General features: G+C 46.5%; 1 protein-coding gene and 1 pseudogene across 1 annotated transcript in view; one reads left to right on the plus strand and one right to left on the minus strand.

Moving 5' to 3' along the window:
* Positions 1-2,035: 2,035 nt before the first annotated feature.
* Positions 2,036-25,211, minus strand: part of LOC142576749 (large ribosomal subunit protein eL22-like) — a 39,916-nt gene continuing 16,740 nt past the window's right edge. Inside the window, exon 4 of the mRNA XM_075687028.1 lies at positions 2,036-2,237. Within this exon, the coding sequence (XP_075543143.1) occupies positions 2,090-2,237 (148 nt within the window). The 3' untranslated portion in view covers positions 2,036-2,089. The remainder of the gene's footprint in view (positions 2,238-25,211) is intronic.
* LOC142573869 (uncharacterized) lies at positions 19,653-23,592 on the plus strand (annotated as a pseudogene).

Consider the following 25,211-nt stretch of genomic DNA (forward strand, 5'->3'; position numbering starts at 1 on the left):
CAGCAGTACATGAATTTGGCCTATGCTTGTTAATTTGCTTTACACTAGTGGCCTAAATTTCGACGTAATCATGCATGTACAAACAGATAAGGCATGAGACTTTGCACATGCATAATCATTGGAAATTGGTGCATTTATAACAGAAAATGTTTTTAGAAAGGAACAATTTGAAAAGTCAAAAAGCCATTCAAAGTCATATAGACAAAGCTTAGGCAAAAGCACGTACATCATTCCCATACTGCCCCGCTTTCAGCTTTCGTAGACAATAGTGCCAAGGTTTCCTCTGCCAGCTTTTGAGGGAAGCTTTTACGGTTTGGCGCGACTTTTCTCTGTTGCACAGAAACAAAAAGAGCTCTGGTACAGCCACAGCCGCTCCCCTTTGGCCTACTGGGAAGGGGGCCCAGCGTGTCCCGGGGGCCACCACACGGAGGCGGGAGCGGCAGGGGCCAACAGCCCCGGACCCCCTTCTGACACAGTGTCGCTAACCAGAGCCCTGTGCTCTAAGGGTACATATCAGCACGATGTTGCAGAAAGAATTTGAGCAGGGAGTAAGAAAGAACAGAGTGAGCATTTATATGAACCCTTCCTTACTGCTTCCTACTAGTCTTTATTGACACGTCGTGCTAACACCCGTATGCACCGCGTAGGCATCCATTCGTCATACTCATATGACATCAGCATCACGTCACTGACATTACTATCTCGGACCTAAAACGAGGCTTCCAGACCTTGTTTTACGTCGGCGCATCGCTTCCCCCTGTCTTTAGCACAAATTCTTTGACAGTCCTACCCTTCATCAAACACCCTATAGCACGCCCGCAGCGCGCATATCATACCGGACGAGCCACTCGCAGCAGGTAATTCACAACGTTCACAAACATCACCATTTTTAGCCTCGTTTTTTCTTCGCATGATGGCAGGCTGGAACGGCCTCCCCCTTGTAATTGTCGACATAATGTGCCCATCCGTATCTTTACAACCGGTCACTGACCATCTCCAACTATGTCGTACTTGATTTTTCCTTATATATGTTTGTATTTACATGCGTGTATGTATGTAGGCGTTAATATGTGCGCATATACTTGAATATGTATATATATATGCGTGCTTATGATACCTGAACGAGTGTAAATTCGGATCTTGTACCCACCCCTTATGAAATACCCTTGAAATCGGGGGTCTGAATAAACTGAACTGAGAATCAAACCAACTCGCCCAGCAACATATTCTATTCGTCCCTTTCCTCGTTCCTTTCACCCACTAGACTGAGTACCAACCAGGGGCAGTGGCTCGTGAACCGCTAGTCTGTTCAAGCTTGGCAGCACTTTCTCTTCACACATGAAGTTCTAGATTTCGCACAACTTCAAAGGAACTTCAAAGGAAGTACAAGAATTCCGCAGACATTAGCCCCTGTGGCTTTGAACATTGACTGGGAAGGCAACTCTCCTAACTTTGTTGCAAATCTACTGCCACGATCTGCGCAAACACCCCTACAAATAATACTCAACAAAGACAATAATGGTATGGGGAAGGATGCGACAGTGCATCGAAACACGTGCAACTCTAAACTGCTGTTACAGCGAAGTATTCTGCATGGTATCTGTATTATATTACTGACGCACAAGTCATGGCTTAATGGCAAACGCATCAGCATTGACGAAATGTGTGACCAGAGCAAACCCTGTTAAACTTTCAACTGCTGCCAGGTAAAATTTCACCTCACAAACAATTGCACCTTTTGTCATTGCCTGTACATTGTGTGAAGTTTTCTTCTGACACTCAACAGTGCAAGCTTGCTGCCAACATTACCAACTACTGAAAGCAGACACAGCAGTGGGAAAAAACTGACAAGAACGTAAAACTTTGACAAAATAATGCCTCAGATTCTTTTAGCATTGCATGCAGATGTGGATGTCAAGGGTTTGTAGGCTGATATTTTCAAAAATAATAAGTTGATGCTACAGTGGGCTACAGAAACGATTAAAGAGAACACGAGGCAGAATTTCTCCCCCAACTAATCAACAGGAGAAGACAATTTGCCTGCCTGGTCTGGATGGCCACCAGACGGTAAGGGCAACTTTTATTTAACTTAGTCGTTGTCCTCATCGTCTTCCTCTTCCTCGTTGTTGATCTGGAAGTATCGCAGCTCAAAGGCGTCCTTTGTGGTGGCCACAACCCTGAGCCAGTCCCGGAGGTTGTTCTTCTTGAGGTACTTCTTGGTAAGGTACTTCAGGTACCTGCACAAGGTTATGGATACAGCATTGATGCCAGACTCATGGCTGTTTATGGCAGTTTCTCTTGGCAAAAATTCAAGGACTTTCAAACAATTACAGGGCACTTCTCAAGCATACTATTTGACAGCTTGAAGAAAAAAGATGTAACAATGCTTTTATTACCCATAAGAAAAAAAGAAAAAACGGTAAGTATGTGAAAAAGACTCATGCAACAACCACTGAGCATGTGCTGGTGGGCTAGTTGGTTAAGCATAATTACAAAGACGGCACCGAATAAAATAACTGACAAGGGAGATATTGGAAGCGCTTGAGATCAAGAAGCGTGGTGTTGACTGTATCAGTGAAGCCTCAGTTTCTCTTTCGACAAAGGAACTGGCGTATCTTGAGAGCGACACTTGGAAGTTATTCTGTATCTTGGCTTTCTTGTGCGATGCAGATGACTGCCCTATTTATTCTTGTTGTTTTGATCCTTGACAGCAGCTATATATTACTATGTCAAGAAATAAAACACTCAGTTGTTAGTGCGCCTACGTGCTTGTCTCGTGTCTCCCTTCTTCGTGTGTTGTTTTATTCGGCGCTGTCTTTGTAATCATGCAAGAAACCACCACAAATAGTAGGAATTTCTCCCAGAGAGCTCATAACGAAACTGGGTTTGCTTCACTTCTGGCTTGCATCAACACTGTGGACTAATGCAAAAAAAATGAACTAGCAAAAAATGGCTCGAGCAATTACAGCCAAACCTCGTTAATATGTACCCGCTTAATGTGTCATTGCAGTATCAATGTAGTTTCGAAGATTTCCCCACCCAACCCCATGTATTGGCTGACCCAGTGTGTCTACCAAGTTGACATTTCCTAATTCCCTGAGTTTTCCAGGTTTTCCCTGAGCACCTTTGCAAAATTCCCTGAATGAGCCAGAACATTGTTTTATGTCAAGACAGGCTGACACCACGTTGCCCGATGCTGTCACTCTCTAGTAAGCATGCTGAAAAAAAAAAAAAGACTTAATCCAGTTTAAATAGTAAGGAGTAATATCTATTTTATTTAAAAAGAAAACAGAAGGAAGGTGCTAGTAAAATGCACAGCGAAAGAAATGGTAAAGCCCATTCCAAATTGAGTCGAACATTTTCAAATACAGTCAACGATGGATTTTCGGACGCCCAAATTTTCGGACATGCCTGATATTTCGGACGTCTTCGGGGCACCGCCACGAGCCCCATAGAATCAATGTATAAGGACATCTGAAGTTTCGGACACTCGAACCCCCCGCTGTCCAATTTTCCGGACTTTTTGACGCAACGGAAGCTCCTTTGGCTCCTCGCGCAGCGCCCTTGCGAAGGAAATCGACTTGCAGCCGAAGCATATCACCGCTTTGAACCACAACTAGCCGAATCTAGCCGTCACACACCGATTCGGTCTGGCCACGCTGGCTATGTTTATCGGCGCACTTCCGCCTCCGGCAGAGTTTCCGAAGCGGCGCCATTTCCTTTGTTTACGCCGGCCGCGTTTTGGCTAGTGTGGTGTGTGGTTGTGCTGTTCAAGTGTGCTCTGCGACGCTAGGCCTAGGTGCTTCGACGCTCGTCAGCGAGCTCCACTGTTCGCAACTTGAGGATTTCGCTTGCCTTCGATGGCCCCCACTCCGTCTTCGTCGTCCTCGCCGATGGCATCGCAGCGCAGAAAGCAGTACCGTCAGTTAACGATGGAGAAGCTGCCATTATTAAGCAAGTCGTGAGCGGCCGATCCCAAGCTGGCGTGAGCAAGGAGTTCGGCGTCAATGGACAACGTGATCAACGAGCTCCGCTCTGCTGGGGTTTCCATACCCACGGAAATAACTTTCGAACAGTTTGTTGACGCTGACAACGAGCTCGACTTCTGCGCATAACTGACTGACGAGGAAATAGTCCGTCAGGTTGTGAGGGATTCAGAAGACTCCGATGTTGAAAATGAGGAGCCAGTGCCTGCGCCGACTACAAGCGCCGAGTTGACGCGTGCACTGTTGACTCGTTCATCGGTGTACAGTGCTGACGTGACCCTTGCTCAGATCGAGGCGAATATGATCGCATGCAACTGGAACGCCGTCCAAACAACAATCAACAAGTTCTTTAAGCCAATGCAGCAATAACACCGGCCGCCCGACAATGCACATGTACATAATAAACCGGCAGTCGGCTGCATACAGAGTTTTTGAACGCCTGTTTTTATAGCCACTTCACTGATGCTTTGGCAGGGTTTCGGAAGCGTGGTACTTCGCCCTTTACCTCAAGATCCGATAAAAAAAGAAAAAGTGCGTTTTTTTTTTGCGTGCATTCATTTTTTCGGACTGCCTGAATTTTCGGACGTTCTTACGTTCCCTAGAGGGTCCGAAAAATCGGTCGTTGACTGTACGAATGAAAAGGAGATGCATGCATAAGTAAATATTTTTTAATATGAGATATTTCTATCAACTGATAGCAAGCTCATCTGCATGAGGCCCTGAACTTTGTCACAACAAAGGTTCTCTCTCAGCAGCTGGGAAGTCAACCTCAACTGTCCTGACATACTCTCAGCCCGTACACAACATCTCAGTGTTGGGTTTCACTGCTTAAAACAATTTATTTTGGTTTGGGTGAGGGACACCTGTATCTCAGCGTCAGCCAACGCTTTGTTTTCTTGAGCTCAAGCTCCTTCAAAAAGGCAGCGGCACCCTTCCTTTCCCGTTAATTGCTCAGTGCGTCGGTCCTTTCTGTTCTCATCCACCTTCTACCACGCTTTCACCACATGGATCATCTGAAGCATCCTCTTAGTCAGTTGTACAGTCAACATTTGATTTTTCAGACTTCCTAGGGGCCGCAAAAACAAAAAAAGATCGGGCAGTCTGAAAAAAATTAATGCATGTCTTCAACTGCCTTTAAGGGCTAAAACTACCACAGGCACGTCTGAAAAAGCTCTGAAGGCCTGCCAGTACACGTTTTAGGCATATCAGTGCTTGTACTGTGACATGAGATGGGGTGCATGCATGTGTAATTAAGGAATACATACTGTGTCCCGTGACAATTGCCCCCTTACCACGCTTGTTATGCTTCGCCGCCTAACACTAATGTACTGAGGCGAAGCTAACTTTCGGAGACTGGCATTACGCAATGCGCTGTGCTCTGTGAGCTTCAAAGCCAATCGCGAGGATTACAAAGGCGGAGTCGGTGCCATTGGTGATAAAGGCAAATTATTTAAATGAAAAACACGGCACCGCACGGCAAGAAGCTTAATAGCGAACATAGAAGCAGCTAGGCCTAACGTTGCCGCGGTGGTGGTTACGGCTGCCAGAGAATCTGCGTGCGAGAGTGCCGGTTCGAGGCAGCGAGATAATCAAAATAGCGGCGGTGGCGGTTTTGATTAATGCCATTTCAGACCTGCAGTCAGGGCAATATACATTGACTATATGGAGTACGTGGTGGTGCCGCAAAGCCATGCAAATTATTGGGCATGTCCGAAAAATCGAGCGTCTAGAAAATCGGTCGTTAACTACTCTGGCAATACATCGTGCCGATGACACGGCGTCAATGACGATTCGTTGCGATTCCTCTGTTACTGGAGCCAGCATTAACACGACTTTTGTTCCCTTTCAATAAAGTTGCAGCTAATTTTCCCTGATAGAAGCACAAATTCCCTCAGTTTTTCCAGACTGTTCATATTCCCTGAGAATTCCCGGGTTTCCCGGTTGGTAGACACCCTGCTGGCCGCTTAAGCCATAGTCGCTCAGTGCCAACCCAACAGTTAGTGCGTATTATTTCTTGTTCTACATGCACAAGCACAAAATCAGCAAACTCTCATGTGCACAGACATTCGATTCTCGAGTTGCAAAACCGAAACGACAGCCGCCAGCAATAGCGACATTAAAACATGGCCACCATGACATTTTCCTTGTTCATACAGCTGTTGCAGACTGCAGCGCTCAAAAGCATGGCCTTCGAGATTGGCTTCCTGTAGTGCGAAGAAGCTGCTGGTAGGGGTGCGAATTCGCTGTCACCGCCGAACCCAATCCAATTTAAGTAGTAACTGCACAAAAGCACATTTACAAGTGCATAGGCATTTCTATGCTTACCCAACAAGAAAAATATTCCTCCCTCCGTCCGTCCTGTAAGATGATCACTTTCAAGATGAAGCCTGCAGCAGTGAGCGACTGCACCTTCATGCTGCCTGTCACTTCAACGCTAACAAGGCGGTGAGAACACAGCGCTCACGAAGCTCTCGGCACAAGCCGCACCCTGCCCCCTTTTTGCAGGTCACTTTCAATATGTGGGCCTGCGCATCGCTCTTCAGCGCGCGGAGCTATTAGCAGTCGGCAGTCTGTCCACATCGCAGATTGTTTTCAAGATATGGTCCGCGCAGCCGCCAGTGTACGTTCGTTTGACCACAGTTCACAATGATTCGACGTGGATGGATAAGGCGCTAATGAGCAATAATGGCTTATAATGATCTGAACATCAGCGGAGTGGGTGCAGCAGTACTTTGGCTACGTTATCAATCCACCTTGCGCTGCCGTCTGCGTCAGTTCGTGTTGCCGCAGCGCTGTCATTTGTTTGTACTGGCTGGATCGAGTTTCATAACATTGATAACGACATCGGGTTGCGTGGGGATGAGCAAGTGGCACAACGCTTATGCATACTTGGACGATTCCCCGAGAAGTTCCCACGTTAACTTAACTTTTTTTTCTTAATTCCGTCGGTGTGTTTGCGGTCGTGTTGTCATGGGGTTCAAAGATCTTTGCTGCGGCGTGCCGTGTTTATGTTATTGAGATGTCGACGTTGCTACACCTGCAGAATTCTTGGATAGCAACAGTGCTGCCACCGTCACACTTCACCCATCTTCAAGCGAAAGTGATGACGATAACGACGATGTAGAAGTGAACGACAGGCCTTCAGTATCTGACGTGGCACGTGATTTGAGTGTCATGCAAGCTTTCGCAGAGAAGCGGGGCCTCGTGGACAAACTCGCTCGTGGCCTTACCCAGTTTGAAGGTGTTGCAGCAAGGCTACCACGGCGGCAAGTGAAGTTCGCAGTTTTTTTTTTGCCTACCCATAAATAAAGCCTGTCTGAGTGTGTGTGTGTTTGAGAGAATTGTGACATAGTTCTTTTTTGGCCGATAAGTAGCTTCTAAATTCACATTGGCAGTTAATTCGTATATAATTTAGTGCATGCCTAAACGTCGTTCCCAGTTAACTACGTATTAACTAGGTTTGACTGTATTGTGTTCTTATGGTGCAAGAGCCAAGTCAAAAATGATATTTAGGGAGTTCAAAGGGACACTAAAGAGAAAAATGATGAGCTGTGTTTTTAGATAGCCCTTCTAGAATGCAAAAAAAAAAACATCTCTTACCCTGAGAAGGTGCTTGATAAGCCAGTAAAGACAAATACAAAAAACAGGCGCTGACACCACCTTCAAATTCCCGCACTAACTTGCCATGACATCATGGATTTTGAGTCTCATCATCATCAGCCTGGTTACGCCCACTGCAGGGCAAAGGCCTCTCCCATACTTCTTCAACTACCCCAGTCATGTACTAATTGTGGCCATGTTGTCCCTGCAAACTTCTTAATCTCATCTGCCCACCTAACTTTCTGCCGCCCCCTGCTTCACTTCCCTTCCCTTGGAATCCAGTCCGTAACCTAACACTATCTGCTTAGGCCTAATTTTATACCTACAAATTAACTCCACTGCATTCCAAATGATCCCCCAAGAAATTTAGGAACTTTTAGAAAGTGAAGTTCAAGAAAATTTATCAGAAAACTAAACTGATTTAGTGTTTCTCTTTACAGTCCCTTTAAGTAAACTGTTCTGTGAAATTTAAACGGCACCCAGTAATTTTTTGAAGTCAATGAATCTCTATGAAATTTGCCAATTTCGTTTTTCTGTACACTTACGTCACTTCCTTAAACATCAGGCTTGACAGTTGCAGATATTTTACATATTAATTTCGTTAATTCCCTTGAACTACCTCTGCTTTGCCTACTTCTTCGCTTTTGACCATAATGTGTTATGATATAAAGGGGGGCATATCAGAGCAGGGAGGGAATGAATGGCGGATGACAGGGCCAAGAAGTGAGCTAGTGTTTGGTGCGAGAATTTGCTGTTTCGAAAAGTTACGTTCTGGTTGGACGGGCAAGAGGTAGGTGGCAAGTGGTGTTGTGTTGTTGGCTGCATGAGCTTCCACTCTCACCATCCGCACACACAGTTTGAGCTAATGTCAATCGCATTCAGCTGAGGTTAGGCTGAATGCAATAACAGATGCCAAGTTTGTGCTTCTACTACCGGCAGGCCTGAAGGAAATTAATCCATTAGGATGAAGAAAACTGCTTGTGTATTTCAGCTTTGACCATCCAGATTTGAAATGAACCATTCATTTCGTAGAGTGAATACACAAAAAGCTAAAAGCGATGACACTGTGCACTGCTATTTTCAAAGGCTGCCAGTCGCACCTGCCAGCACTTCCCTAATATGACTACATACATGTGTATTTATATGCATCATTACACTGACTCATTTTTTGGTTTCCAAGCTGCACTGCCTGCCTGGCATTCCAAATGGACAGCAAGCAGAGGCCCCTCTGATACAACATGAACAACCGTGTCATTCAGCTGCTAACAGCGTCTCCGTGAGAAAGAACATACATGCAAAGTCCTAATTTATGTCTACACAACCCGAGAGTAGATCACTTTCTGCCGCATGCGACCGCAACCTCCCAGGGCTGAATTTTTTTATTGCAAATTTAAAATTTCAGACTGACCTATTTTTTAAAATTTACCACAATTTTACGAAGTGACCATAAAGTGACAAAATATTTTCTGAAGGTAAACATCCATTGTTTATTCACAAATACCGATGGGCTTCCATAAATATTTATACTAAGTAGACACAATGAAATAGATATATTAAGGAGATTTTCTGGTTAGGTACTGGGGTAGTAGGCCAGCAGTCCGCATTGGAGGAATTGCCGCTCAGCTCACTTGCAGCAGAACAGCCGGCATGAATGCCCATAGCGTAATTGAACCGTGTATATGAGCGCACGCACGAAAACTATATGGTTATGCGCACATCAGAAAAACCAAGTCGGAGACCTGGAGTAATCTTTCATTCTGTTGCCAACGATCAGTTCTTGTGAGCAAAGTCTTGTGAAAAGAAATGCAAGCAAGAAAGCATCACTTGTATATACTAGTGCCCACCTTTGAACAGATGTACTCTTACCCCTGTGAGCAACCAACGAGGGGAGTATCTAGTGGTGAGCCTCTGAGAGGTTAGAAACCAAATAGGAATAAGTTTATAGGAACGTCTCGAATGAAAACAGCCTGCAAGACAAAACCAACACTCGTTGCCACATTCCCTCACACATGCTGAAATGCCAGCGTAAAGGCGTGGAATGAAAACCAAGTACTGACTGAGACATCCACACAGAGTGGCAGCACTTGGGCAATGAAGAGCTGAAAATTGGAATATTTATCAAGTACACAAACGGTGTCGTAAATTAACGGCGTTGACCATTCGGGACTCGTTTGTGGTGCCGCATATTTACTGCACTGATCCTTAAAGGATTGCGTGTATGAACTAAATACAAAGATTAACAAGTAGACAGCGTAACACTTCCATACTACGGTCTCCTGCTCGCTGTTAAAAAAAAATAAATTATGGGATTTTACTTGCCTAAACTCCAATTTGATTATGAGAAATGCCATAGTGGGGGAGACTCCGGAAATTTGGACCACCTGGGGTTCTTTAATGTGCTTCTGTTCGCCGTTTTCGGTGGCATGTGGTCGCTCATATCAGCGCTACTCAGACTAAGGCTACGGTGCTTAAAGGCTAACAAACCCCATGAGAATGATTTTGTGCGCGACAGCGATGAAATGGGCCACCACTTGAACATATCACTCGGTTCTTGAAATCTAGAATTTGTCTCTCGTCACCCGGAAGTGCTACAAGTGACTAGCGCGAAGCTGGAACTGGATGTACATCACTCAAATACTACCGATTGTCGAACGGAAGAGCAAACAAACGACTGAATTTTTATATGCGCAAGAATAACCTACTGCACGACCTCCAGAAATATTTTATGCTACTTTTTACAGTAAAATACATCAACCTAAATTAACCCTTTGAAGGTTTTCGCCGTACATGTACGGCGGCGGTTTTCTGTCCTGCAAGGTTATTGCCGTACGGGTACGGTTCCGACCCTCCATTTGAAATTTCGCGCCATAATGACAATGCGTGCTCACTGAGAGGTGCTGCCACCTCTTAGCACTTGCAAGAAGCGTTTGAAATTTGTGCTACCTTCTTGGGGAGATAAACAGAACTGATTGCTAGCTTCAGCGCGTCGCTCACACTGCGGCAACGCCCCTTTGGCGGTTTCGGTTTCGCCGCGTGATCGCAACGGAGGCGCGCGAAACGTCATTTTCTTTGCCGGCACGCCCTCGCAGGGGCGGCGGAAGTTGATTTCTATCTTGATTGGCACTGCTCTTAGCTTGTTTATCACCACCGCTCCCGAGGTATTCTCGCTCTCTGCGGCAACGCGCTTATGCGAGAGGGTGCATCAGACCTCTGCCCAAGGCAGCCGCACGCAGAGATGTCATGTGTGCGCCAACACAACTCCTCGCTCCAAGAGAACAGACACGCATTTTAGGTGTGCAGACTGCGATAACGCACTGTGCATAGACCCGTGTTTCAAGGAGTACCACGCTCGGATTAACACTACTTCTGCCTCAATACTTGACCTTGTGTTTATTAGCCGGACTTTAGATAATTATTCTGTCTCTGTTGAACATGGCATTTCTGATCATGAACTTGTGGCTTTTTCTTGCTACCTTGATCCTCTCAGATCTACTCATTGTAAAACTATTACTGTAAAAGATTTTTCACGTGCCAGGGATGAGAGCATACTGGATTATCTTGACTTTCGTCTTAGCAGTTTTGGGGGACATGACACCGTTCAACTTTGGGATGAATTTAAGAATATTTGTATGCACTGTATTGACAACTTTATTCCAAATAAAACCAAGAGAACATATAGAGCTACTCCCTGGATGACGCATGACATAGTGCACATAAAGAGAAAGGTCAAACGACTAAGACAACAGGGTCTTTCTCGTGACATAGTAGAACCCTACCAAGCAAAATTAAATGAGGCTATCAGTGTTGCTAAACTTCGCTATTACCAGTTCACCCTTCCTAACTTCATCAGAACTGCTCCTTCCAAGTTTTGGGGTTATCTTAGTAAAAAAAAGTAAATCAGTTGACCATATTATGCATTGTTTCTGGTAATTATAATTTCCGTAGCAGTATTACATTGCTTAAAGAGGACCTTGGTTGGAAATCACTAGCACACCGCCGATTAACTGCAAAATTAGAACTTTTTTTCCGAATCTACTTTGATCTCACAGGAATAAACAAGAACTTGTACATTTTCCCTCCCCACTTCATCTCTAAACGATGTGATCACGAGCTGAAAGTCCTTGAAATGCGCTGTCGTACTGATGTCTACCGTAATTCATTTTCCCCGCATGTTTCCGCACACTGGAATAGGCTTCCCAGGAGCATTGGTGAATGTAAAACGTGTTCAGAGTTTCTGTCTTTATTGTCACGCAGTCTGTCGTAGTATATTATCCCGTTTTCTTTATATCATTTGGCTGGCATTGCACTTCATGCGATAGTGTACCCTTTCCATTTCTGTCTTGCAAATTTGCACCGCATTTCACAAGACCGTTTTTCCGTCGAGATGACTCATCTATGTTACGTATTTTGTTACTCTTACCACCTGTGCTCTGCTGTATCAAGTTTTTGTCACATGTTCACTTTTCTTCAATTTGTCCCCCCCTGCAATAATGCCCTTGTGGTGCTGCAGGTACTTGTATAAATAAATAAATAAATAAATAAATAAATAAATAAATGAGGGAAATCCTGTCGTCGCTAAACAAGATATCGCTGTTCACTTCAATGCTTATTTTAACAGTGTCTTTTCGAACTCGCCCGTTTCCCCGCGTGTGAATGGCGTAGCACACAACAATGATTTTAGGTTTATTTCTTTGTCTGGCGTCTTTTCTATGCTTCTGAATATTAAAACAAGATCATCTCCTGGGCCTGATAACCTACCAAACGTGTTTCTTCACAGGTACGCTGAAATGCTATCTCGCTTTCTCGTAATCATCTTTCGTGCATCCCTTTCATCGGCGGTGCTTCCTAACGACTGGCTTTCTGCTCGTATTGTTCCGATACTAGAAACGGGCGATCCATCACTAGTGGCAAAATATTGTCCCATTTCACTAACCTCATCTTGTTGCAAACTTTTAGAACATATTATTGCTTCTGAAATCAATAAATTTCTCGACGATAGAGCCATTCTATCTCCTATGCAACATGGGTTTCGAAAGGGCCTCTCCAGTGTAACCCAATTAACCACTGTAAGTTCACAGTCTCGCTAGCACTATCGACAAATCAGGGCAAACTGACATCATATTCTTGGACTTCAGGAAAGAATTTGATCTTGTATCGCACGCGAAGTTAATAGAAAAACTTGAACATTTCAACATTCCTTCACATCTCGTAAATCGGATTCGCGCTTATATTTCTAACAGTATGCAATTCGCAGTAGTTGATAATTACTCTTCCAGCACCCTTCCTGTCACTTCTGGTGTTCCTCAGGGTAGTGTTCTTGGACCATTATTATTTAACATATATATTAATGACATTGTAGACACTGTTACTCAACCCGTACAAATAAAACTGTTTGCTGATGACTGCCTCCTCTTTAATGAGATCACTTGCCGACAAGATCAAGTTATTCTAAACTCTAACCTTCAAGACATACTAGCTTGGTGTGCGCGCTGGGATATGCAGCTTAACATTGATAAAACAGTATTTATGAAGATCACTAGAAAAATTAATAAATTGTCATTTACCTATAGCCTAGCATCCAAAACTCTTACGGAGGTGAATGAATATAAATACCTCGGTGTTACAATAACCAGTAACCTTAGTTGGAACTCGCACATCTCCCATCTTTGCGACTCTGCTTTTAAGAAGCTTTGCTACCTCAGGCATAAATTAAAACACGCTCCTTCTGAAACCCGTCTTATCGCCTACACCTCTCTTGTCCGTCCTAAGCTCGAGTATGCAGCTATTGTATGGGATCCCTATACTAAAGCTAACATCGATGCGCTAGAAATGATACAACGTAAAGCAGTAAGGTTCATCTTCTCTAAATATCGCTCAAGTGATTCTCCAACTCAGTTAATGGCTGAACACAATATTCAGTCTTTGCAACTAAGAAGAAAAATTCACAGGCTTCCCATCTGGCAGGGAGCTCCTGAAGAAACTAGGCTGCGCCGATCAACTTCAAGAGATACAGAGGACCGAAACAATTCCGGACGAGTATCGCAACACACTAAAAGTAGCACCCATACCCCGGAACATGGATCCCAACCTACACAAAGCACGCAGAGAAGCGAGGGCTGAATACCTACAAAAGACACTAGCACCCCAAGAAACGACAGTATACGTGGACGCAGCCACGTACGCCAGAGCAGCGGGGCAGAGCAACAGCAACGTGGTAGCAACGGTGATTGATTCGAACCTACGAGAGATCACCAGCGCATCACTACAAGGCTGTACGATAGTCGAGGCTGAAGAAGCGGCCGTCGCTCTAGCGGCAGCGGAGGGATATCGGTCTAAACGGTCTCTAACAATCCTTACAGACTCGCAAACAGCGTGCCGCAACTACCTACGCGGCAGAATAGGGCATACTCCGCTCCGGAGACCCCATAACAGAACGACAAACAAAAGAAGAACTAATTAGGCATACGATAGTATGGATGCCGGGACACACGAGAGTGGCAGGTAACCAAGAGGCGGACAGGATAGCTCGAGGGTACACTTATTACCGAGCATTCAACATAGGCGACCTCGAGGAGACCGAACCTCTACCCCAAGACTATTCGGCGATACTAAATTACTACAAGGGCTGCAGAAAGCGGTATCCACCACCGCACAACTCCCTTAGCAGAGAGGACTCTGTCGCGTGGAGGCAGCTACAAACGGGCTTGTACCCGAACCTAAACGTACTCAGCAAAATTTATCCCACACAATACAATGACAAATGCCCCTGGTGCCACGAAACACCCACGCTGTATCACATAACGTGGGCATGCCAGAAGATAGACGTGGTACCCGTTATACCAAACCCGAGTGCGGAGCAATGGGAGGAAGTGCTCTCCAGCGATCGCCAGGTCGACCAAGAAGGTCTGATTCGGCGAGCACAACTGGCAGCAGCATCCAGCGGAGCCCTGGACTAAGGGCAACCGACCGTTGTGCTAGAAGATGGACGATTCCATCTGAAGACCGCAGAAGACCAGCGAATCTAGAGCTGATAAAGTTTTTCACTCACTCACACTCACAGTCTTAAATTTCTCTTCTTGCTGAGTAACAATAAACTATCTCTTTCTCCCGAACCTTACATAACACCCCTTACTGCCCGCCGAACTAGACATCACCACGCTGCATCATTAACGCCTTATAATGGTAGAACTAATGTCTTTATGTCTTCCTTTTCCCCTCGAACAGTAACGGAATGGAACAGCCTACCCTATAACAAACTTCTCAGCACTGACTCAATAGCGTCTATTACTATCTAATATTAGTGCTTGTTCTTACGAAATCTCGTTTCAATTTGTATCATTGTGCAATATTTATTGATTTGCGCGTTGTAGTAATTTTGAATTATGCACTCCTCCTTTTTTTTTCTATTACATTTCCTGTGCTTTGAAATTGTGCTTGTGAAACAGCGTTTCAATTTGTATCTGCCACTCTCTATGCATTATTTAGAGGTGCTCTACTCATTATGTAGTTGTACTTTCTATTACATTTTTCCGGAGCTTTTTTTTTTTTTTACTCCTTCGTCAATCTATTGTGTTTTCTTTTTGTATGTACCTTTCCCCTCCTGCCTAGCCCTTCTAAGGCCTGCAGTATTCCTAAATGAATAAATAAATAAATAGCCTCTCCCCTAAAGGGACACTAAAGCGAAACGATAAATCAGTTTAGAATAATGAAGCATTGTTTGAGAATCCTGCAGGCAGTCATTTCAAAAAAATAGTTTGGCTATTAGTTGAGAAAATGAAGGTCCAAGCGTCAGTACTACAATTTCGTGCCAAAACCCCAGCGCCGGTACGTCAGCGTGACGTCGGGGATTCCAAAGTATGTTTTCGCATTTGGGCCGCGTTGGCTGAATAAAGGTTCCCAAAACTTGCCATGTTTAATATGTGGTTCCTTTAGAACACAATGTAGTCAATCCGTACCGCTATATATAATTAGTAGGTCCTAGAAGATGCCATGAAAATCCAAGACGTAACAGCCCCCAGGTGCGGGAACTTAAGAGGGGACGCGAGTTTTGCATCGCGAAAAATGGCAAAAAAAAAAAAAAAAAAGATTTTTTTAAAATCACATTTTCCGTTTCTACACAGTCGCCGACCGTTTATTCAGACCTCACGGGGGCTGCGGAAATGTCAAATAAACAGGTGTCCGAAAGGAGATTAAGAAAAAAAAAAAATGAAATCCTTTATTTCCACGCGCTTATTCGGGCTTGGCAGTAGGCTTGAAGAAATCGTGAATGCACCGTTGCACGCTGTTCTGTTTACGCGCAATCAGATAAGCCTGAATCTCTGAGAGGGTCGTATGGTCACTATAGGCGGTTGAAAGCACAGTCACTGTTTGTGCACGCTCCGCATGCGATGGCAGCGTAGCACATGGTGCATCATCTTCAGACTTGGGAGTCATCGTCCGGCGGTGCAGCAGAAACCTGACGAATGATTTCGCCGTCGTCGAGTTCTGCGCATGTCAGTACAGCAGTGTCGGCAACTGTGAAACTGTCAAATGAGACGGTGTCCGGAATCGCAATGCAACCACTGCGCAGGTCTCGGCAGAATGTTTTCCGCGTCAGTAGGGAGCACATTGGAAGGCGACAAATCTTAGGCCTCCCGGCACCCGCTTGCCGGCATTCTCCAGCGCAGTCTGCGCGGGCACTGTCGGCGCTATTAGACACTTGACGCGATGTTTCCGTACGCCGCGTTGGATCACCGAAACCTCGACACAGCACACAAAGCAAACACCACCGTGCCGACACCAGTCGCACAAACAAAAAGCGTAGCCTGCTCGCAGCGTCGTGCGCGAAGAAACAAATCAGCTGCTGGATTGTCTTGACACGGCTTGCTAAGCTGAAACCGGAACTGCTGTAGAGCCACTCTATCAAACCAGGCAGAAACGATGATGAGTGGGGATTTCTAGTAGCGCCACTTAGTGGGGCAGCAAGGAGGCTCTGTTAAAAAAAAAATGGCGTTCAGCAAGTCTAACTATGCGCCGGTCATAGTCGGCGCATGATGCTCTCAATCGAGTTGGCTCAAGGAGTGTCCGAAAAATCAGACGAGAGGTTGCAACGTGTCCGAACTTTCGGCAGTTGTTATACATTATGGTCTATGGGGAGAATGGCGGTGCCGCGAAGCTGACCGAATAATCGGGCATGTCCGAATTTTTGGAGTCCAGAAAATCGGTCGGCGGCTGTAATTCTTTTTCTATCTGATTCCGAAATATCCATATAAACCACGTAGAAGTGCTCTAAAAAAAATTGGTTTACCAGCCAAGGTGGTGAAAAATTTCACGGAAGTCAAAAAGAACAGTGTTTTTCAAGCTACAATACAGTAAAACCTCGTTAAGCCATACCCGCTTTAACAGTAGTTCCGTTTTAAAAGTAGTAAAGTGAAATCCCCGACTCAGAGGCCATTGAACATAATGCATTTTGTATCCGCATAAACCGTAACAGCTTGTCGCGTACATATCGATTAAAAAGTAGTGTTTTCACTTTTCCCCGCGCAATCACGGCGGTACATCGTCCCCGTTGGGCGGCCCGGCAGAACAACAAGCCTCAGAGATCCGAACGACCTCCAAGCGCAAATGCAGAGGGCGCTTGGAAGGGTGAAGCATTCATCCATCTCCCCATCCGAGAAGCAATATCAACATCACTTCGGCGCCGTGCCAGAGAGTGTTCATTTCCTACGAGAAAGCGTTGTGACGTCGTGCAAGCTAGGACTCTCATCATACCGAAGCTCGGACAAAAACACCGTGTGCTTAGCATTCAGGAAAAAATGGACACCGTTCGTGCCATCGAACGTGGCATGCAGTTGGCGCTGGCACGCGAAAGGGATTTACCTTTAACTACCGTGTGTGGCATCTGGAATGCAAAGGAAAAGTTGTTCGGCAGTGCTGCTGCGACCGTGAAAAGATGTTGTATACGAGGTTCGACTTTTCCTGATGTGGAGGAGAAGCTGGTGAACTGGTTAAAAGCAGCGCGATCGAAGAACTTGCCTGTCAGTGGACCCCTACTTGTGAAGAAGGCCCTGGTTTTCGCTTCGCAGCTGAACCACGATGACTTTGTATGCAGCAATGGCTGGCTGGCGAGGTTTAAGGTGAGGCACGGCGTAAACACAAACGCAAGAGTCGTTTCAGGAGAAGGTGCCGCTGGTGACGTGGATGGGGCAGAACAATGGCAAAATGGCCAGCTGAGGCACATCCTGACCCGACTACGCGCCCGACGATATCTTCAATATACATGAGTCGCCGCAATTCTTCAAGCTGCTGCCAAACAGAACGCTTGCGTTTAGAGGTGAGACGTGCACCGGCAGCAAGCATGCCAAGGACCGGATTTCGGTTGCGTTCGGTGTAAACATGTCGGCAACTGAAAAACTTCCACTTCTCGTGATTGGGAAGTCGGCCAAGCCGAGATGTTTTAAAGGCGCCCGACTGCCGTCCGGATTTGTCTACCGCAGCAGCAACACGAAAGCGTGGATGACGTCAAAATTTTTTGAAGAGTACATGCGCATCATTGACCACCGTTCTGCGGCAAAAACACAGAAAAGATGTTATCTTGGATAATGCCTCGGCGCATGTTGCGCTTGATAACCTTGCGGCTGTAAAATGGGTGTTTCTGCCTTCTAACACGACAGCGAGTGCACAACTCTTGGACCAAGGTGTCATTCGGGCTGTGAAACAGCTATACAAAAAGAATCTGCTGTGCAGAATTCTTTTGGCCTTTGAGTGTGGCAAGATTTGTTCAATTGATCTGCTGGGTGCAATTCACCTGCTCGAATACTCGTGGCGCCATGTTGAATCGGCGACTGTGCAGAACTGCTTCAAGCGCGCTGGCTTCACAGTGTGTGCGAGTGACGCCCAGGATGCTAGCGATGCCGTCGACAAGTCTTCTGACACCGTCGACCAAGCTTGCGAAACACTGCTCGCTGAAGTGCTGGAGCGGCACGGTGTTACTCAAGGCATTTCTTTCACCGACTTCAGGGACATCGATAGCGATGTTTAGACTTCTCCGGATATGTCCGACGAAGCTATAGTTGCCTCTGCTGCCGAAGTGTCGCGTAACGACAGCGATGAGGAAGCGACAGCACAGGCGATCCAGGCCTGACTGTGGCAGAAGCTGCACGTTATGTCAGCCTCATGCGGGTGTTTTCCGAGAAGAGGGGGCTGGCGGGAAAGCTGGCTCGCGGCTTAAGGGGGGACGCGGGGAACAACTCGGGGAAAACAACCAAAAAATCGCTTTTTAGAAAGTTGAAGATTTTGAATCTTTGGCCCCTTTTCTATAATATTTTCAAGTATTTCCGCTGAAAACGACTGCTAAGTACCATAAATAAATATATACATAAGGCAATACAGCGAAAATTTCGTGACAATCGGTGGAAAAGTCGCGGTTTTCGAGCGTCCCTAGCTCCGGAACGGCAGTACGCGGCGCGGCCATGCTGGTACTGTTGAAGAGCGTGCTTCTTCGCCTTTTGACTCCTCTCTTTCATTTCCTGATAGAGAGAAGAGCAAGCACAAAAAATAAAAAGTTTGAAGGCCGTAGAGCTGCTTGTCACGGCCGCTGATTGGCTTGCTTCGTCACGTGCGTTCTATGAGGCGCCCCATTGGCCGAGTCTGGAAGCGAGCTGCGGCGGCGTCTGTTTCTCCCGTTTCTTCGCGCGCTGGCCGCTGCCTTTGTATACGTGTTGGATGCTCGAGGTACGCTGCCGCTTCATCGCTTTATTCGGTTTTGAGTTTTTTATTTCATTTTCTGGTTTCGAGCATGACTGGCGGACGTGGACGACGAAATTCGCTACCAAGCACCGCTTCGGCAGCCGCAAGCGCAAGCCACCGAACATCCGAAGGATAAGTAGGCCTAGCGGAGATGCGTCCGCGCACGAGCTTGCAAGAGAGACTGTCGACGCATCGCCGGGCAGTTCGCGGGCTGTTACAGCCTTGTGTTCCAGTGGTGACACTACTGAACTGATAACGACCTTTTCCGATGCTTTCGGGCCTTCGACGTCCTGTGAATGCCCCGTGACGTACCCCGATTGTGCCACCGCCGCCACCGAGATGGACGACGAAAGTGCGGTCCAAGCGCGTGCGTCTGCCGACCGTGAGGACGAACCGTGCATCAGCAACGGCCGCACCATACAGTCGCATCTTGAGCCACAATTCATCTTGTCGGAGGAGTTGAATATGACCGCTGCCATTGTCCGCGCGTCACTTGGTTCGGTGCCGGCAACCGAACGGAAGATAGGGTTGACGGCTGAAGGAGCATGCTCGGTGGCGACGGACTCAAGCGAGTTTTTGCTTGTGCAAGTTGCCGCAGTGAATGCACTTCTCAGCAAAACACCGTGCCATCAGTGCTTCCAGCCGGGGATAGCGGTAGTGCCGGAAACCAGGCTTGGCCTTGCCGTGAAGATGGTTTTACGTTGCTCAGCATGCGGTGCTTCGAAAACACGCTGGTCGTCACCAAGAGAAGAAGGAAGCCGGGCCTTTGAGGTGAACCTGAGGTCCATGCAAGCAATCAAAAGCATAGGGAAAGGTGCCACTGCCCTTACAGACTTTTGGTCTGTGATGAATGTTTCGTACAGGGGGCTTCATCAGAAGACATTTCAAGGGCACCTGAAAGCGAAATTCAGGCCTGCTGCAAGGAAATCTGCAACAAACGTTTGCACTGATGCTGTAGCAGCTGTCAAAAGAGTCTACACCAAAATGGACCCAACATTCCATAAGAACATCAGTCATTTATGATGGCACGTGGATGACCCAGGGTCATAGTAGCCACATTGGTGTAGGGGCTGTGATTGAATTTTACAGTGGCTTGGTGCTGGACTTCGTAGTCCTCTCGAACTACTGTCATGGGTGCATGTTGGGGCCAAAGCCAGGTGACAGTGACTATGATGTGTGGAGGCAGGCGCATCAATGTCAGAAGAACATGGACGTGAAATCCGGCAGGATGGAGGTGGAGGCGGCACTTGAGCTCTTTCGTCGCTCCTTGACAAAGAACGATCTGCGTTACACCAATATTGTGTGCGATGGGGATAGCCGGACGTACTTGGCGCTTTGTGAGGACCAAACCTATGGGTTTATCCAGTTCTCTAAAGAGGACTGTGTAAATCACGTTGAAAAAAGGATGGGGACAAACTTGCGCACTTTGGTCACTAAGAGCAGTAGAGACCAACCACTTGGTGGCCGAGGGGGCCTGACACAAAACCTCATAAAGAGGCTGACAAGCTACTACGGAATGGCCTTGAGAGGGAGCGAGGATGTGAAGGACATGGAGAGAGCAGTCATGGCAACGTTTCATCATGTCACCTCTACAGATGAAGAACCGCACCACGAGCTCTGTCCTGTGGGCCCGACAAGTTGGTGTAGGCATTGAGCAGCAGAAGCAAAACAGGAACCGCAGCCTGCTCACAAGTACAGGTTGAAACCGCATGTAGTGAGGCCATGTTGCCAGTTTTCCAGCGTCTCTCTGAGCCTCAGTTGCTGGAACATTGCAAAGGAAAAAAAACTCAAAATGCAGCAGAAAGCCTGCACTCCGTGATTTGGTCAATCATGCCAAAGGATAAAAATGCTTCCCTGATTGCTGTAGAGACAGCCGTGAGTGAGGCAGTGTGTCGCTTCAACAGTGGCACCCTTCGAGCTTACACGGAGTTTTGCACCTCGCTTGGCGTGAAACCTGCAGGACATGGACTCCGTCGAGCGGCCGAGAAAGATGCCTTGCGCAAAAAGAGGGCACAGAAAGCCCATGAAGAAACGCATAGAAGATTCAAGAAGCCAAGAGATGTACCTGACACCTGCAACTACAAGGCTGGCGGTTTCTAGTCGAATAAACATGGCCCAAAACTTCGAACACCTTTTTCTCTAAACTTTTTTCTACCACCAAGGTCAGCTTGCAAAGCCGATATCTCAGCCACCGTTATGAGTATTTTTACACCGTTTGTTTTGTTACACTCATTGTGCACCACTGCACACAGTGACATGTTTTGTTTGCAAAATAGTTGCTTTAATAATTTGTTATCTTTTGTTTTCACAGTCGATATTTTCATGCAACTGAAGTAGCTGCAAAAGAATGAAAATATAAAAAAATTCTGTTAGGCTAAAAAAATTACAGGAATGTCACTGTGTGGAGGATACATATAGGAGTGCTATCAATGTTTGTTTGAACTCCTAGCATCAATATACAGGTGTGCAGCCATTTTGCAAAAATGAAAGCAGACCAATTTTGTAAACAAAAAAGTACTTCAGATATTGCAGCCATATTTTCACCATATTTTCAGTTTATGTGATATTATTAACATCTGTGCAAAATTTCATCAAAATCGGCTGGTAAATAAAAGTTAGCTTTGATCCCCATATCCCCCCTTAAGTGAGTTTACGGCGGCATTCGTTGCTGCTAGGCCACCTCGGCATCAAACAAAGATCGCAGACTTTTGTCGCCCGAATTGAATAAATAGTGTACGTTTTCTGCCCTTTCATTGCATTCTCTCAGAGTTCCGTTTTTGACAGGAAGTGGGCGATCTCATGCTATTTCGGTGAAGGAGGAACGTGGGGATCAGATCACGCAATCGCAAAAAAGATCGATTTTTGGCAAAGACTCCTTTCGGAATCTGCAATGCCTAATCTACGTTGTATCAAAATGGTTTGACTGAAAACGCACTAAAAGTGCCCGAAAAAATTAATTTATCAGTGCGTAGGGCGAGAAAACAGCTTTAAATTGCATAAAATCACCGCAGTTCGCGAGCCCTAACTCATCTTTCCTGCCACCGAACGCTGCCATCTTGGTATCGTTCGAAAGCTCGAAGGTGCGCCATTCCGTTTCTGAATTCGGTCGTCGCCATCTTGTAACAAACACACAAACACAAAAGAAGTGTGGGTCTGCTATAGGCAGTCACACGGGCCCTGCGATGAAAGCGGGCCTCCGATTGGTTGCTGCTGCAGCAGCGGGCAAGCTGGCAACCACAGTTGTCTGCTTTGAAAACCACGCCGCGGTCTTTCTTCGTTTGACACTCGCAGAATTCGGATTTATGAAAGCTCCCAGGTCAGTGATAGATCGTTGCTCATTCGAAAAGAACTTTTAAATTAAGCATGCCTTCGGAAAACGGAAGTGCAAGCCTCCTACGGCGAGAAAAAGACGGTGGCCAGCAGGAGAAGCGGAGAACCCGACTTAACGTGCTGCGTTATCTTGCACCGTGCGATTCCAGCAGTGAAGCCGACAATCGCCCTGTGACATGGACACTGATAACCAAGCCACCGGAAGACGCGTCAACGGAGGCTCTCGCACCTGTGCGTACGGCCGCGTGAGTCAGCAACCGAGATCGCGTTGTTGTAGGCGACGCGGGTGCGTTTCCGATGCATCGTGCGACAGGGACATGCAGCCTGCGATTGAGCCCCAACCGTCGACGAGCTACATACTGTATGGTGACTCGAGGCTCACCAGACTAATCGTTGCACGATTCAGACGCGCCTCGAGCCGCGTTTTGTGTCAGCGGTGACTGCAGAAGCGCAGGCATGCAGCGTTCGCGACTCCCTTCGCGCAGTGTCTGCGACTGAGCGAAAGCAGCTATGCCAAGAACAAATTTCGGCCCCTTATGACTGAGAGTTCATTATTATGCCTGTTTCCGCGATGAACTCTTTGATCGCTAAAACTCTGTGCCCAAGATGCCAACAGCGTTCTGTGGGTGTACACTGCGATACCAGGCTCGGTCTGGCAGTGAAAATAGTTGTCATGCACTACTCCAGACGGCGCAAGAAAAGGATAAAGAAAGCCTGAAGAAGGCATCCAAAGCCCACCAAACAAAGAGGCAAAGGTGTAAGAAGATGCCTGACAGCAATGATTCAAAATATTACAGCCCTGGTGCTTTTTAATAAATTTGCAGTGCTTTTAAAACTTTGCAGCCAGTTTTCTCAATTGCATTTTTTTTTGTCAATCACCTCGCTCGTGGAAAGTGTAGCACAACAATGGCTGGACCGATTTTGGTCCTGTTTGTTTTGCTGTGATCCACAAGCTGTGCTGTACTTAAAGACAGTCCTGAAATTTTTCTTTATCTTTCCATTATTTAATTATTTCACAATTACTACATGGCTCCATGCAGTGAAGCACAGTCATGTGCATGTTATGTTGAGCAAAAAATTATTAGCGCACTAAAAAAAAAATTACAAACACTGTCTTGATGTAGATTAGACATCTGGGCAAACATGCAAAGTATTCCCAGCTCCCTATCATGTTTCGTTACTGTGCCAGGCTTTCCACAAGCAAGGAACTTATAAATTCTTATAAAACAAAACTAATAAGGATATCCCAATAAAATTTTAGATTTGTCTCTTTATTGCAATGTGCAGTGTGTGTGCCAAATTTCAGCCCTTTCTGTCAAGAAAGAAAAAAAAGTTAATTCTGATCCCCTCCTCCCCCCTTAAGCAGTACTACTGTTTAGTGTATACCTTTTCCGAGCTCCGGCCAACTACGGTTTAACGAGGTCTCGTTGGAAAGCGCATTTCTCCATCTTCAAATTTCAGTAGAAAGCCATCTCCTCCGCACAGAAACAAGCACCCAAAATGCAAATGATTGAAGGTTGTGCTGGAGTCTGCGATTGGCTGTGCCTGGCATGCGACTCCAGCGCGGTTCGTCATTGGTCCGGCTCATGCATCGTCTGCTCGGCTCTTTGCACCTCGCGAGCCTGAAAGTCTCCACTTGCCGTAATCTTGACGTGTCAAAACGGGTGCTACGTGGACATTGCAGTAACGTGGCCGATCCCTACATTTGTGGACATCTCAAGCACACGGCAAAGGATTCCGAGCATCGGCGACGCGGAGTTCCCGACCAAGATTCGTGCGCAGAATCCTTAAACATGCATGCGGCTAGGCCTTTCAGCACTCAGCGTTTCGAAATTCGTGACCAAGCACATCGCACATGCAATCGTCGTACCGCGGCTAAGCATTTCGTGCAGAGGAGTCTCCAGCTCGTTGATCAAGCACATCGCGCGCGGACATCTTGGACCCTCACCTAAGCATCTTGTATGTCTGCGCTGCCCGCGTCTAGGAATTTTGCGCATTGGCTAGGAATTTCGTGCGTCGGCCGGGACTACGCGATCAAGAGCATAGAGTGTTGACTCCTTGAGTCCGCATCTAGGCATTTTGCAACACCGCGAACAAGCGCATCGTGTGTCGACTCCTCGAGTCTGCGTCTAGGCATTTCACGCGTCGAACTGCGTGAATAAGCGCATCGAGTGTCAACCTCTGGACTGCGCGACTAAGCACATAGAGCGTTGAGTCCTTGTATCTGCGACTAGGCATTTCACGCGTCAGCACCTCGGACCCGCAACCAAGCATACTGCGTGTTCACTATTATCATATTGTCCACGATAGCTCGTAACAATATCTATCATCCCCCCCCCCTGCATAAAGAGAACCTCATCATGAGCTCTGTTCACTAGACCCCATGGGCTGACATCTGGCTGCAGAAGTGATCGAGTCATCACACAAAATTACAATTTTTGAAAGCACCTAGCAGCTGCATATCTATCACTGGCTCTTTGATCCCAAGTTCCACAGCCATTGTCAGGTGAAGATGACTTGGAAGGCTACTTACACTTGGAGCCTTCATTCAGTGATATGGTCAATTCT

This window comes from Dermacentor variabilis, chromosome 3 (genome assembly GCF_050947875.1).
Source record: "Dermacentor variabilis isolate Ectoservices chromosome 3, ASM5094787v1, whole genome shotgun sequence".
Classification (NCBI taxonomy): Eukaryota; Metazoa; Arthropoda; class Arachnida; order Ixodida; family Ixodidae; genus Dermacentor; species Dermacentor variabilis.